General features: G+C 28.3%; 1 protein-coding gene across 1 annotated transcript in view; it reads left to right on the top strand.

The window, feature by feature from the left end:
- Positions 1-1027: 1027 nt before the first annotated feature.
- Positions 1028-17562, top strand: part of LOC142328119 (alpha-tocopherol transfer protein-like) — a 106047-nt gene continuing 89512 nt past the window's right edge. The window contains exon 1 of the mRNA XM_075371639.1: positions 1028-1235. Within this exon, the coding sequence (XP_075227754.1) occupies positions 1233-1235 (3 nt within the window). The 5' untranslated portion in view covers positions 1028-1232. The remainder of the gene's footprint in view (positions 1236-17562) is intronic.

Below are 17562 nucleotides of genomic sequence, written 5' to 3'. Positions count from 1 at the left end.
TAATGCAGAAAGATATCAGGGTATTTTATTTCAGTTCATCGCACTCTTGGAAGAGGAAGACAGACACTGCCGGCTACAATATGACGGTGCGACATCGCACTACGCAGGTTCAACTTCTGATTTCGTCGAGGAATACTTTGGTAATCGTGTTATCGGTCGAGGCTTGTGGCCACCAAGATCTCCAGATTTGACTGCAGCGGATTTTTTTCTATGGGGGTTATCTCAAAGAAAAAGCCTACAGCAACAAACCACGAACACTTGAACGATTGAAAGTCAATATTGAACAAGCCGTATTAAATATCCAGCCACAATCTTTGAAAAAAGTTGTAAGAAACGCTGTAAAAAGAATTGAAGCTTGTATTCAAGAAGATGGCGGCCACTTCCAACATTTACTCTAAATGTAAGGTAATGGATGGTAATAATAAAAATTACATTTACGTTTACACATGTCTTTTTATTATTTCAATACCTACCAATATAAGGTTGGGTTGCGTTTTATATGGGACACTCTGTACATATACTACTGCTCACTCGCTCTCTCTCTCTCTCTCTCTCTCTATATATATATATATATATATATATATATAGTGTAGGTATACATATACACATTGTTTTTTCGAGATGAAATATATCTACAAACCTTTTCAGTTATGGCAAGAAACACGGATAAAATTGGGTGTGATTGATCACGTAGTTTTTTTGTTTATCCCGAACAAACAAAAAACGTCTTCCTCTTTATATAATAATGTATGTATTAACAATAATAAAAGGATGTTTTAAAGTTTAAAGTACAAACAAAAAACCAAGGTCACAACAATATTTAATTTCAAATAGTAAAGAGATCGTTAATAAATTAGTTCAAGTGTTGTAAATGGACCAGTCAGTATTTTAGTTGTTACATGATTACTATTAGTAATAACAATAATAAAAATAATACCGGTAGAGAGGGAATAAATTTAACTTGCAAAAGGTAAACATGTTATACCATACTTTACGCAAGTATAGTGATACACAACATTAATAAGAATACTGGTTACCACAGCGATAGACCGCAAATAGCTACACCATATAGACAAGTCGAGACCACGACCTACAAGAGTAGAAGCAGAAACACTTCCCAGCGGGACACAGTAAACGAGTACCGTTTGCCAACTTATTCATTATCCTTACTGCATTACCAGAGTATACAACATTTATTAATAAAATAAGGATCGACTTAAAAAACACTAAAAATGGTGAGTTTAATTTCGTTATAAATTTATAAAAAAAATTATTTGTTAGTTACAAGCTGCACAAATAGTTAGATGAAATTGCGTTACTTTTTAAACAAATTAAAATAAAATCTAATTTCATAAGATTTAATATTTTGAAAAAAATTTAACCAAATTTCAAAATTTTGAGATTAAATATGGATAAAAAGTAAAATTTTAAAAAGTTATAATTTATGAAAATTTTACTGAAATTTTATTTTATTAATTCAATTAATAATAATTTATTTATTTTTATAATTCAATTAATTTATACAGTTAAAAATGAGATATTTAATTATGCTAATAATAAAATTAATATTAGTGGATAAATAATATAATAACTAATATAATCAGTTCAGGATATGAACTGATATCTCATTATTTTCAGAATCCATATTCCATAAATTTTTTCAAAATATTTCCACGATATTTAAAAAAAAAAAATGGAAAAATTTAATAGAATTTTAAATAGTCTAAAGTATATATTTTCAGTTTTGATAATTTAATAAAATTATTTTAAAATTAAAAGTAAAAATTGGATAAGGTAGTAAACATTTGAACTCTTTTTATTTAAATTGTTTATAAATTATTAAGGTTATTTACTTCATCACATTACCAGTTAATTAACGTCATACACTTGTATTCTTTTTCAATGGAAACCAGTTTTGTCTTCGATAAAAAAAAGTTTAGTAAATATATATATATATATATTTATACATATTCCAGTCTACCTCTTATCAAACTAACCGACTTATCTGATTTTTTTATTTCCCAGTCGAAGTCTAAGTTGAATATGGGAAAAATCATTTAAACAAAAGATTAACGCGTTTGCGTACATTTTAATTCAAAGACGATATTTATTTCTGTATTCAAATAAATATCTGAAGCAATTTCCCCCATTATTCCTTAGTTAAATTTATATATAGAGATGATTTTATCGGGCATACCATGATACCATAATCTATAATCTCATTACGGACTATAATACAGAGATACTCAAGTTTGATTTGATTCACGGGTTGTAATTATGTTACGGTAATGTCTTAAAGCAAATGTTCTAAATGCCCACTATTTTCCTGAAGGCAAGTCCGAATCCTTTTATTAGGACATCAGGCCTAATAGAATTCATACTAAAATCTATGGTGGGAAGGGTACGGACTTGTCTTCAGGAAAACGGCGGACATTTCCAACACTTGTAAAACATTACCAATTGTGCATAACTACATTTCATGAATCAAATCAAATGTGAGTATTTCTGTGTTATATATAGTGCATAGTAGAATTAGTGTATAGTGCACGATAGAATGTGTACTAAAAATGTCGATATAATATGATAAGTAATACTACGTCATGCTTGCATTATTCAAAGTACGATATTTTGCGAGAAAATTAAAAAAAAAAAAATTAGAAGATTTAGAATAAAAAACTAATACATATTCCGCCCCCCACTAGCTAACGCTATACTAAATAACTATATTATTTATTCTTTTTATTTTGTTTTCCTACATTCATTTTTTTGTTTTTATATAGATCCAGATTTCTAAAATTCTTATGAATGGTTCTTTATTTTACAAGAAATATGTTTTTTCGACCCATCTTTGTGTTAAATAAAAAATGATATTAGAAACTGTAAAATAAGATTAACTTAAATAAATACTAAAATAGAATAAAACACCACGCTAAATCAGTAAAAAAATAAAGAAGATTAAAATGATTAAATAAAAACAAATATCAACGGCTCATTAAAAGTTAATTTGGGATCGAATTCAAATTTTAAAAAAAATTCTTTCTTTTTGTACTTCGGTTTTAGCATTTCGATAAAATGTTTATATATTTTTTTTTTTATAATGCTAATATTTTCATATGAAATGTTAAAATTTATAAAAATGCTATTTGTTAAACCAAAAACAACTTTAAGTACCTTGCAACGTCACATATTAAGGAAATAACTAACAAAAAAAATTTTACTTTTTGGTATAAATAAAAATAATTTATATTAATTTCTAATGTAAATTATAAAAAAAACATATATATATATATATATATATATATATATGTTTTTTTTTATAATTTACATTATGAGTTGCAAAAATATTATTATTTTTTTTTTTTTTGCTATAACCGGTCGATTCCCTGCTAGTATCTGGAAAAAATGATTTAATGCCCCGATGTAATTAATAATATACTTAGCAGCAGATGTTTTATTAAATTTTTTGCATAAAAAAAGTTTGTATCTATTTATGGAATACTAAATAATTTTATAAAAATCTGATGTGGATACTATATAACTTCCTTGTACGCCTATTAAATTACATATTACATTGTCTTAAATTTTAGAGTACATAAAATTTTACTTCATTAATAAGTTCTGATATTTTTTCCTTTTTTTTTTCTTATTACTGAATTATTTATTGTAACAATTTTTTACAATCACAAGTTAATAATTTAATAAATCAAAATACTTAAATTAAAATAAAATAAAAATAAAAATAAAAAAAATAATAAAAAATTAAAAAAAGGAGATTTATTTGGATTCGAACCGATGCACCTTCCTCTTGTAAGATCAAAATATTTTATTAATTAAAATTTTATTCGACTATAACTGTGAAACCAATGAAACTAAGTATCACTTATGATATATCGTTGAAAATATCTCGATGAAGGCTTATTAATGTAGTTAAGAAAAGTCCAAAATCCAGATTTTTTTAACTTTTTCTTATAGGAAAATTAATTATAATGTAATGTAATCATTAAAGTAATGTAACTCAAATGATTGCGGTAAACAACTACAAAATACAGTTGTAAACCCAACTGTATTCATCCATTGTTGTTTATACACTGTTTATAACAATGTATTCATACATTGTTTATTCATCTACGATCAAATTATCATTATCATCATCAAATTTTTAACGTTTATTCCATTATCATTTTTTGTGGTGTTTCATTAACATACGCAACACCAAAGGGATAAATATTAATTTACCAAAATTCTGGTGCACTGTTTTATCAAAAAATATTCTGATAATGCCGATGTCCGTGGCTAAATAGTAGCGTCTCCGTCTTTCATCCAGAGATTCCGGGTTCAAAACCCGATTAGGAATGTCTTTTTCATACGCTAAAACAAAATTCATATTCAAAATTCATCAGAGAAAGTGACTGTAATTGAATTACAGTCACTTAAGTAATTGAAGTGAAGTGACCTATTGTTACTTTAAAATAAATAAATTGTAAATAACTAATGATGATCAATTATTTTGTTCATTACAAAAATGTACTACTTGAATGTTAATGCCCATAAAAGAAGTAATAGACTGCATTAAAAAATGTCGAAATACCGGTCGAGAGATATACTGACCTGCGCAAACGATTAATCGGTTGTTTTTTTACAAAAAGCACTCGTTTTTTTTCTTTTTTTTTCCTTAAGAATACAATCAGTTTTCATAATCGATTACTCAGTTGTAACAACACTAAAATCAACTAGTTAATTATTTTTAAAAGGCAATCTCATTTATAAACTAAATATTATGAAAATATACGCGTAGCTGATATATATTAATTCGATTTTTAACTTTTAAAAAATATTAATAACGTTGATAATTTTTTATTTAATAATTATGTAATAATATATAAATGCTTTTCCACATAAAAATAACAATTTTAAGGAAACAGATTACTTTAAATCGATTACAAAAGTATATAATAAATTAAAAATAAACAGCAAATTAAAGCAGTAATTAAAAAACAAATTTTAAACATACCTCTTGGCTAGATTTATCGCATTATTTTTTACACAGAACTCCTTTATAGGTTAATAATCTAAAACAAATAAAAACAAAAACAATATGCATTTATATAAATAAATAATATTAAGTTAAAAATAAACTACATTAAATATACGTAATTTTAATTAGTTTATACTTTATTTTGGCATTAATATAATACTATATTATATATAGAATAATAATGTTTTATTATTTTTAATTAATATTTAATGATTAAATCCAGAACAATATGTAAGATATTTTAAAATTTAACCCGGGATATGTAAATTGGAACAAATGTAGAAAAACCACCGGTTACAGATTGGGGATTAGCATTTTCTGTTCTGCAAAGCCGAAGTGAAAATTGATGATGACTACATGATAGCTATTTTCCAATTAAAATAAGTAAATTAGCAGTTTAATTCGGTTGAATTTCATTAGTTCATCAATTGAATTGGAACTTTAACAATTCTAAAAGCAACCTACCGCATAATTATGTAACAATATGAAAGTCTTTTACTTAAAAAGATTAGTTAATTTCCTACATTGTACAAAAAGAAAAACACAATTAATTACAGGTAATTAAAAACTTCATCGGCTAACTACGTTCCTTGCATTCATAGATAGAATCATTTATTGTTACTGTTAACAAGATGATGTTTTTAAGAGAAAAAAGTTTATAATAAGTTGTAAATTTATTTAATTATTATTTTCAGGAACCGAGGAATTTTTTTTATTAAATTTACTTTTTCGAACTATTATTACAGAATAATAATCATACAATTCTATCATTTTCATTATTTTTAAAATTCTATTTTAATTAACAAAAAAACTGTTTATTATGTTCTTTCTCAAAACTTTTTTATTTCTTACAAAGTTTAGCGTGAAACGTTTACAGTAACATAAGACAGTGTAATCTTTTCTATATATGCAGGTTAAATTATTAGATTAAATATTTGTATTATACATATATCAAGTTTGAAATAAATCACCTCTTGAAGTAATTTTATAGTAAGGATAAATTTATAACATTGAGAAACTAAGTTATCTAATCAAAAATATCAATCAAGTAGAAGAGTATTAAAAAAATATTCTAACCTATTCAACTTCTTATATTTATGAAAAAAAAAAAAAAGCTGACAACTAGTTGTAGGACTTTCCCGTCACTCTACTAAATCCGTGTTCCGGGAAAGTCCTGCAACTTTGGATTGTTTTTGATGCACGGCTTAGACACACACACACACACACACACACACACACACACACACACACACACACACACACACACACACACATACATACACACACACACACACACACATACATACACACACACACACACACACACACACACACACACACACACACACACACAACTATAATTTAAAATATTTATCATTTTGTATAATATTTTTTTCGTTTATTTAATTCAATAAGTACTAACTAAAGCGCGCCTGCATCCCTATTTAATTCGCTTGGGTGTGGTGGTACTTACCGGCGACGGTCGTCACTAGCTAAATTAATATAATTTCACAACTTACATAGAACAAATTTCACTTGTACGATCGGCAGACTGGTGTAGCCGCGAGGCTTAACGCGCCAGAACCGTATCAATCCGAGACCCAGACAGACAGAGTAATTTTCTACTTCCTTGTACGAAGTAAAGAAAGTATTGTGATCGTGAAAATTTCGGTTTTCAGATTTCAACGGAAATATTCATCTTGATCATCCCTGAAACCATTTTGACTAGTTTCGGTGCAAAATTTAAAACGAATTGGATTTTGGACTTTTTCTTAACTGCAGTAATTAAACCTCTTTGAGAGCTTTTCAACGACATATATATAGTGGTACTTATTTTCATTGGTTCCAGAGTTATAGCCAAATAAAATTTTAATTAATGAAATATTTGGATCTTACAAGGGGAAGCCACATCGGTTCGAATCAGATTTCATCTCCTTTTTTTATTTTTTATTTAATTTAAATATATTGATGTATCAATAATTAACCTCCGATTGTAAAACAAGTTTTACGATAAATAATAATTTAATAACAATAAAAAAAAATGAAAAAATATCAGAAGTTATTAATGTAATAAATTTCTATACACATTTTCATTTAAAAAAAAAAAATGTTTATATGTAATTTAATAGGCGTACAAGGAAGTCAATGTGGTGTCTACATCAGATTTTTTCTTTATTACTAAATGTGTATTTTGTAACGTTAATTTAATTAAAATTAAAATTTAAAAATTACGATTAAACTACATTTTTTCTTAATTGTCTAGGTAAATACTGGAACAATTATTTTTTTATCTTTATAGAAAAATAACCATGCATTCCTGTCGTGATCTTTCTTTGTTTTTCCTGTAAAAAAAAGCCTCCGGAATTACCGTTCGGGTAATGAGAGGCTATTTAATGAGGATGATATGTATGAATGTAAATGAAGTGTAGTCTTGCACAGTCTCAGTTCAACCGTTCCTGAGATGTATGATTAATTGAAAACCCAATCGCCAAAGAATACCGGTATCCACGATCTAATATTCAAATCCGTATAAAATGAACTGCCTTTACTAGGACTTGAACGCTGGAACTCCCGACTTCCAAATCAGCTGATTTGGGAATTCGCGTTCACCACCGGACCAACCAGGCGAGTTTCCTGTCGTGATCTATGTAGATTATATCACACTTAATGATAAAATCTGTTCTTATGTACCGATAACAAAAAGATTTATTAATTACATATTTAAAAATCTATTAGTTCTATGGATTTTAAACCGACTAGTATAGTGCTGCAATACTTTGAAGAATATCTGATGGTATATTTTTTTATCATATGAAAGAAGTCAGTAAATTCTTATTAAGTTCTACCCCCCCTGCCGACAACCATGGCGCGAGTGGTAGTGTCTCCGCCTTTGATCCGGAGGTCCCGGGTTCGAATCCCGGTCAAGCAAGACATTTTCATACACCTTACAAATCATTCATCTCATCCTCTGAAGTAATACCTAACACTAGACCCAGAGGTTGAAAATGAAAGAAAAGTTCTATCCCCGCCCCCACCACCCCTTAAAAATATACAGTTAAATACAATTATAAACTGTTTTAAAATAAGAAAGTTCACCATTTAAATTTAAATATATTTTAAATGAATGATAATTGCATTAAATTTCTACAAGAATATTATTTTTCTTTTATTTTCATTAGATGCTAAATAAACATTAGTAATTCACCAATTTAAATTACAGGCTAAAAATATAGGGAATAGTTTAACAAGGAGTTAATAATAATAATTACTATAAGTGTATAATTATCAGGAAAAATTATCTTTAATAAATTGAATATCTTATAGATAAGACTTAGTATTCTATATGTGGTCTCGTTTGTTGAATAACAATATAAACGTAAAACGAACTGCAATATTCCGGTTTTTTTCAAGGCAAACCGTTTAATTTTACTTATGAATAAGTTAAATAACAAAAAAGTAAAAACAAAATTAACTAGAAAACATGGCTGATTTTTTTATTATATATTGTTAAATATTAATAGAAAAATTAATAAAATGTTAGCGTAAGTTATTTTTTCCAGAAACTTTAATAAATTAAAATCGTTATAAAATTTACCTTATATTAAAAAAACCGCTTAATAAAATACTTTAATATAAATTAATTATTATTGAATATGATTACACTTAGTTCTTAACTAGTAAATAAAAGAATATGAATTGATTAATATTGTAGGAATAAAAAAACTGCATATTCTATAAAGACAAAATAGAAATAACACAATCATTTAGATAAATATAGTTTATAAATATTAAACCTCGTTAATGATAAACTTTAAAGAAAATAAAAACGTATTACGCATATAATCTATATTATTCCCTGAGAATTAGTGATACTTAATTATAGTTTATTATACTTTAATTTATTTATTAATAAATTAAATTTTATAACTAAAACTGATAAATTAAAAAACCCTTAAAAATTTAAATATATTTAAATAATAGGGCAATGATTTTCACGAGTAAAATTTATTTAATTACATTATATAAGAAATGATTAGAAAGAACTGTTTTATTTTTTTTTTTATGTAGAATTTTAACACTAAAATACTTCGGCCTCAGTCGGGCTTTTCTGTACATTCAATAAAGAGAAATCGCTTGTCATCATAAAAGAATACTCACGTAACAGAAATAGATCCTGATATCCTTAATAATAATAATCCAATGAAGGGCAACAAAAACTCAAAGCAAACGCAAGAGAGTCAATAATCAAGGATAAAGGAAAAAAAGATAAATGGTAATGACGGAAAAGATCTACCGTAAAAAGGATCATGAAACAGAACGAACAATCATTCTCAAATTAGTCCTAAAAACCTCCTTTAAGCAATGTGAATCAATTCCACCCTCGATCATTTGTAAAACCATAGTATCATTCTGAACGGGAGCTAACACAATATTATAATTAAAAATTATTTTATTCAGATCAATTGTCATAATTGTAAGATCATGCCACGATTAGATTCAACTAATCAAAGGTTTCGTATTAATCTGTTTAAAGTATCCTATAACATGTGTACAGTAAAAAAAAAAAAAATAGAAAACGCACCCAAGGGAATCGTTCATAGGCTTTGTTCAATCATAATAGCATATATATGTACTTCTTTACTGCGTAAATAATTTTGTAAAACATAGCCGCTTTTTCTTCTTGAAGCTATTTGCTTGGAAACATATTGTTCTATATTAGTCTTGTTAAAATTATTAAACGAACAACATTAAAGCTAATAACTTTTTTTTCTTTAAAACAACACGGAGCGACCGGTAGCCGCCTGAAAGACGTTACTTCGGTTGCACCCGTGTGTCGTGGCGTAGAAACGTCCCCTGTCTTTGGACTCTTCCTTTGTCCACCCATCGGGGTGGCTCATCAGAGCATTTCGACCTTCCTTTCTGGATTGCCGAGATGCCCCTCCCCAGGAGGGCTACCTTTCCCAATTCTATCCTATTCAGAGTCCGGGTATGCTCCCCATGCATAACACACCCCCCCCCCCCCACCGTTAAGCGCGCCCACTTCGAAGCTAACCTTTCTTTTTTTTTTCCTGTTTAGCCTCCGGTAATTACCGTTCAGATAATACTTCACAGGATGATATGTAGCGTCTCGGCCTTTCACCCGGAGGTCCCGGGTTCGAATCCCGGTCAGGCATGGCATTTTTCACACGCGCTACAAATCATTCATCTCATCCTCTGTACAGTAATACTTAACTGCGGCCCCGGAGGTTAAAAAAAAAAAAAGGATGATATGCACGAGTGTAAATGAAGTACAGTCTTGTACAGTCTTAGTTCGACCATTACTGAGATGTGTGGTTAATTGAAACCCTGCCACCAAAGAACACCGGTATCCGCGATCTAGTATTCAAATTCGTGTAAAAATAACTGACTTTACCAGGAATTGAACGCTAAAACTCTCGACTTCCAAATCAGCTGATTTGGGAAGACGCGTTCACCACTAGACCAGCCCGGTGGGTTGAACCTAATAACCTACATATCTAAAACTTAACTTTAATTAATCATTGTACAAAATTTTTAAACAAACATCAATTTATTAGAATGTAAATTATAATGTGATCTTCAACAATATATAAAAGATAATAATAAACGCAAAACATGTTATAAATAGTAATCTAACCTTAAAACGTTTGTTTACTGTTTATTTATGTAACCGGCTTCTTATAGTACAATGTATTAGCTCAGCGATTCCCAAAATTTTCCGAGTCGCGGCGCCCTTTTTAAATTTTTTTTTTCCACTGCTCCCTACCCTAAGTAAACGTATGACTAAACTCGTAAGAGTTAAAAATAAATAAAACTCGTGTATATACATTATTTTTTTTTTACTTTATTAACATTAAATTAATAATTATAAATGTCTTGTTTCAATTAATTATGAATTTTTTACAATATTTTGCGGCGCCCCTGTAAATATTTGGCGGCGCACAGTTTGGGAATCACTATTAGTTGATTGACCTAAATGTGAAGCAAGAATTGTACGTGAAATTTTTATCATTCGGCCCGAAGGACCAAATTTGGTTTATTTGTAATTTAGTTTAATATCATACTTTGATAATAGATCAGTAAATCAATAAACCAAATTTAAAAAACAAGTCATTAAAAATTTTAGCTTTTTTTTTTTAAATTAATTAAAAATTTTCTTTGTTGAATATACAATTCCAGAATTCAAGTGACGAAAAAAAATTCGTATAATTTACAGAATACGAGTAATTCACAATTAAAATAAAGCAAAAATAACTTATGATAAAAACATTTACCTAATTTAAAAGGGGATAAAAAAAACATTTATATATATATATTTTTATTTTTGAGAAAAAATGATTATTTAAGAAACTATTCTAATATAAATTGCTGCAATATAAGATTTAATATTATTGCAGGAATCTTTCCAAATATTTAAGAAACAATGAACTTGTGTTTTCGATAAGTGCAAAAACATTTAGTAAAAATAAAACATATATGTAAGTTTATATTAAAAGATATATCAATTTACATAATATTAAACAATAAATAATGAAAAATCTATAGTTTTTAAATAAAAAAAGTAAAATTAAAAAAAAAAAAAAACATTTTTTTATGGTTTAAATAATAGTTATAAAACTGGAAGTTCTTTTAAGATTTATTTTAGTCATTGATTACTACGGAAGATAAAAAATAATAATTAACTTTGTTAATAATAATTTAATATTAAAATAAACAATGTTTTTAATGAATAGGAAAATAAATAGATCAGTTAGAATCAATTATTAAGAATATAATTTACTATTACAATTAAATATAACAGAATCAGTTATAACTGTTGTGGGGAAATCTTCTTACTTATACCTTTCTTTCTTTCATTTTCCTGTTTAGCCTCCGGTAACTACCGTTTAGATAATTCTTCAGAGGATGAATGAGGATGATATGTATGAGTGTAAATGAAGTGTAGTCTTGTACATTATCAGTTCGAACATTCCTGAGATGTGTGGTTAATTGAAACCCAACCACCAAAGAACACCGGTATCCACGATCTAGTTATTCAAATCCGTGTAAAAATAACTGACTTTACTAGGACTTGAACGCTGTAACTATCGACTTCCAAATCAGCTGATTTGGGAAGACGCGTTAACCACTAGACCAACCGGTGGGTTCCTCTTACTTATACCGCTGTTACAATATATAACGGAAGGAATTCCGTTAAAATTAATTACCACCACCTAAATTAATAAGTTTCTCAAAGTTTAGAGGGAAATATATACTCCCACGTACATATATATAAAATAATAACTAAATAATTATTCATAGTTTATTTAGTTTGTGTATATATATATATATATTTATTTATTTATTTATTTATAGAAATGATATCTTTAAGTTCAAGCTTTATTTATTTTGTATTGATTGATTATTATTCGTGTAATACCCGTAGATCTCCAAATATATTTATATCAGTTTTATTATTTCAAGTCCTGTAAGAACCTAGGTTTTTTTTTGTATGAAATAAATATATATATATATATATATATATATAGAGAGAGAGAGAGAGAGAGAGCATGTTACATAAAATGTCATCAAACGAGAAAGTTTTGTTAATTAGAATCTAATAATAAACTCATGGCTGGGGATCAATATCAATTGATATTAATAATCTCTTCACAGGAGGCCTCAAGCACTAATTTTCTATTCCACTACATTGAGACATTTTATATTAGATTGTTAACCCTAAAGTTAGATAGAAATACTGTTTCTGCAGACGATAAGTTATTTAAGGGAACATATCCCTTTAGATTGGTGTCTCATGTTTTCCACACGTCTCTTTACGTATTTTAAACTAGATGTAATGTTCCTCACTAAAATAAGAAGTTAATAATACTATAAAAAAAAGTTAAAAATAGTAGAAAGTATTTTTTAAAAACAAATTATTTAAAGTACGTTCCATATCACCATAAATCATCATAAATCAAATTTCTCTTTTACTTACTGACATACCGTGTACGTGAAAAGAACATGCTACACATAGAATTTTACATTAATCGTATCCTTGAAAAAACGTAGAAAATACCATCTCTTCATTTGTTTTGTATAAAATTATTTTACATATATATATATATATATATATATATAAATATATATATACACATACATTTCAGTTTTCTATTTTAATTGATTTTCATCTGAAACAGCACATTTTAATTACTTAGGGGACGAACTTATAATGTTACATTTGCATAATAGTTCAAATATTTTTATTTTACTTATTTGTTCACTTACTTGCACAAAAAATATATAAATTTACATTATTAAGGATATATAAAATTAGTAATACAAAACATTATTAGCGCTTAACGTTGAAATAAATGCAGAATGTTCAAAAAGAGACGCACCGTTATGGGAAAATGAGTAAGTTACAGTAATTGTTGAAAATTGGCTTCCATTATGGGATTCACAAAATTCTCTTAAACAAATTGTTATAACCTTTGTTGAGAAATTGCAGCGGCACATCGTTCAATTTCGCTCTGCAATTCAAAGACGGTGTGAGGATGAGTTTTGTAAACAGTTTAAGGTAACCTCACAAAAAAAAAGTCAATAGGGGATAAATCAGGAAACCAAGGGGGTCACAACATCTACGAAATCTCTTATCCATGAAAACTGATCCAAGAAATTCAGTGTTGTTGGATGTATGAATCGTAGCACTGTCCTGCTGAAACCACGTGTACTCTAGCTGGTCTGCAGGTATAGTGTTTCCAAATTATTGTACCATCTGAATGTAGCGCTCACTGTGCCATGAAAGAAAGTCATTAAAATTCGCCTACGTGAAATTTCACACCAATACCCACTTTTGACCGTACAGAGGAGATTCGTGCGGCTGATATATGGACTTTCCGTACACCAAACGCGTGAATTCTATGCGTTCTGTGCATCCATCAACGTGGAACCACGTCTCATCAGACCAAAATCAATCTTCAAGTTCTTCCTCGTTTGGCGTTAAAAATGACATGAACGCTGAAAGAAAACTACACGTTTTCCAGGATCTGCAGGTAACACTCGTGAACAACACGAATTCTGTACGGATGCGTTTTTAAATACTTGAGCGATGCCGTGAGGGCACTACAAACGGAGAGACCAGACCGGTTAGGTATGTATCGCACACACTCTTTGGGACTAACAGAATATGCAGTTTGCACGTCGATCAACTTTTCTGGTGTTAGCACTTTCGATCGACCACTTCTGCCTGCATCCGCTACATTTCCTATCTCTTACAACTTGTCGTACAGCCGCTTGATGAAGGACTTGTTTGAATCATCCAAACCGTACTTATCTCTGAAGGGATTCTGGGTCTAGCATAAGCGGGACATTAATGTACTGGAAGACAATGAATATTCTCTGTTGCATTGTGTAACCGGTTTTCCTCAATTTTATTTAATTAAACCAGCAACAAAAGAAGGAAACATTTTTCAATAAGGTTGCGTCACTTTTTGAACAATCTGTACAATTAAAATTAAATTACATAAATTTTGATCTCAACGGTAATAAATCAAACAGATAAAATATCCCTTCTATACAAAAATTATTTTATGTGAAAAATAAGTACCCTGTTAGTAAATAATTGTAAAAAATAGTATATAATTTTATTTTTGTTAAATTATCAAATATAAAAACAAGAAATAACTTCAGTGTGATAAAGGTAGCTAACTGAAAAACAAAATGTCTCTGTATGTATTTGTGTGTTTTATATATATATATATAAAATTGCTAAAGAAAAATAAAGTGGCCATGTGCGGAAATACGTTTGCGTACGTAAGAGGAACGAAAACCCTTTCGGTTTTAGAGTTCACGAGAATGTTGTAAGTTTAATTTCGTAATTTATAGCGAACATTAATTTAAAATTAAACTTTTCATTTTCTTTGAAAAATTATTTTTAAGTTTACTTATCCGAAAATAACTTATCTGTGAACTAAAGTTCAAGTTTTTATCGCCGGTTTTATTAGATTAATTTTTACTTTTGTAATATTCATACAGTATGTATGAAAATTATATTTTAAATTTTACAAATTTTACTATGCTATTCAACAAAAAAGATAATAATAATAATAATAATATTTATAAGTGCATTTAATTAAATAAGAGTACAAAATAGCAATGATAACATTAGAGAAAAATTGCTGCCTAGAGTTGAAAAATATTGAACCAAATTCTTTAGACAGAGTGGTTTTAGACAGTTCATTTGAAGTGGTACAATGTATTATTAGTTCAAAAAGAGAAGAAAAAACCAATTTTAAGTGAGTATTCAAAGAAAAAAATTCGTTATAGACTCCATTAAATTTTAAAAAAAAGATAGAGCTTTTTTCAATACTTGTTTGAATTTTTAACTATTAGTTTAATTATACAGAATTTAGAATAATCTCCAAGAAAAAATATCTTTTCCACTGCTTTTCTTCTATAAAGATGTTTTCATAGATCAGTAAAAAGTAGGGGGTTTTACCAGAAACGACTTAACATTTTTACCGTTCTTCGCACGGAGAAATATTAAAGTTATACATTTAGGGATCCCTTTTTAACTGATCAAAACAATTTTAATTAATTTTAGAGTTAAAACAGTTTTTGCTAACCATTTAAAAAGGACCAACTAATTGTGAATATGTCAACTTTTATCTTATTAGGTACAGAGAAATGGGAATTAATGGCAGATAAATGAGCGTTCCTTATATAAAAATAAAATCACGGGGTTAAAACGTTTTTACATTCCTTTATTAATAAGAGAGGAAAACTTTCCTTATACTGATTGTTTACTCCCTAAGGGAAAAAAATATTTGCCTGTTTTAAAATTTCCAGCTCTTTTAGTCCCGCTATTACTTTCTTCTAATTTAATTTCTTAATTAAAGCCTGTATTATTAATCAAAATAACTTGGGTTGATAATTAATTTTTTTAAAGATTTATTTGAAAATATCTTTTTTAAATTTTTAGCATCTAGCTAGTCATGTAATTAAATTAAGGATATGTGTATCAGTTGGGAAATTTCAATTAAATTTATTAATACATAATATTATTTGAATATATTTATAGCAGAATTTTAGCAGTAGTGTGATTAGGTATTAAAAATTGATATACAATTTTTTTTAATACGACACAAAACATTATTTATTTTTATTTTTGCAATTAAATAATTAATAATTCAGGATGCGAAATTGTTATAAATCATATCACAAGAAAATATCAAAATTCTTTACGATTACAACCCTAATATTAACTAATTAAAGGAGTGACAAAAAATTAAATAATTAATTAAAAACTTTTCCTTTAATTACTAGTATTAGACGGCGAAGGTGGACCTGCTAGCGACTCTGCGTTTCATTGAGAAAGTTCAGAATCAAGGTGGTCAGGCTACTTATTCATCATATGCTAAAAGATTCATTTATAATCAAGGCATTTTAATTGGCACTTTTATTTTGTCGCAACATTTAATTTATAAACGGGTCAAATTTATCAGAACCAAAAGTAAATTTGAATACAAAAAAATGTCATGCGGAGAGGGGTTTACATTGAAATTCCTAAGATTGTATATGTATAAATATCTTACATAGTAAACATAAATAAATACGTATAAAGATGAGGGCAAAGAACACTGATCAAGTGCAGAGCATAAAAAAACTGAAAACACCAAAGAGAAATCTTAACAATCATACAAAGCGTAACTAATCAAACAAAAAAAAAAAAACAAAAAACAGTGAAACAAAACAAAGAACTAACAAAATTAAGTGACGAAACGAAATGAAGATTTTTGACGATGCATAACACCGTAGGGAAGCTGATTTTCACCTCAAATCTCGGAGAAAATACAGATCTAATATAAGCAGCCGCTTTGGACATCTAACGTCCTCGCTGTTACTCAGGAGGATAACCGAAATTCAGTTCAAATGTTTGTTCAATCTCATTTTGTATCTTATACTGAATCGCCGTATCTCCTCTCGAACGACTGACAGTCTTAAATAATTGTGTATTTCAGTGTTTTTCGCAAACAATGGCGCTTCTGTTATATTTCTTCAATAGTTTGTACTGGAATCGCTGTACGACTTCGACGTTACTGTCGCTTGTCGTAACCCACAGTCGGATTCCGTTGGTCCAAATCGGTTTCAAGATTACCGAGTACAGAAATTGCTTGTTAGATTATGATACCGTAGTTGCGACCCGTGCCTAGCAACCAGTACATCTCTGTGATTTTAATGTTAAGCTGCGTTCTTTTATCCCTGACATGATTCCTCCACGTCAGACAACTATCCAGATGCAGTCCTAGATATCGCACACTGTTATCATGCAGGATGAAAACGCCATTAAAGTGAAGATTAATCCGGATAAGTGTACGCATTTCATGAAGAATGGTAATTCACCGTGAGTTCAACTTAATTAGAACATCAGGAAATTTTTACTGGAGAAAATAAATAATTGTGATATTCTCAATTTAAATTAATAATTATAAAATTAATTATAATAAATAATTGTAATTTATGATATT

Source organism: Lycorma delicatula, chromosome 7 (genome assembly GCF_047948215.1).
Source record: "Lycorma delicatula isolate Av1 chromosome 7, ASM4794821v1, whole genome shotgun sequence".
In the NCBI taxonomy this organism is placed as follows: domain Eukaryota; kingdom Metazoa; phylum Arthropoda; class Insecta; order Hemiptera; family Fulgoridae; genus Lycorma; species Lycorma delicatula.
Note: the sequence above shows the minus strand (reverse complement) of the source record. Positions and strands in the feature narration are given on the sequence as shown.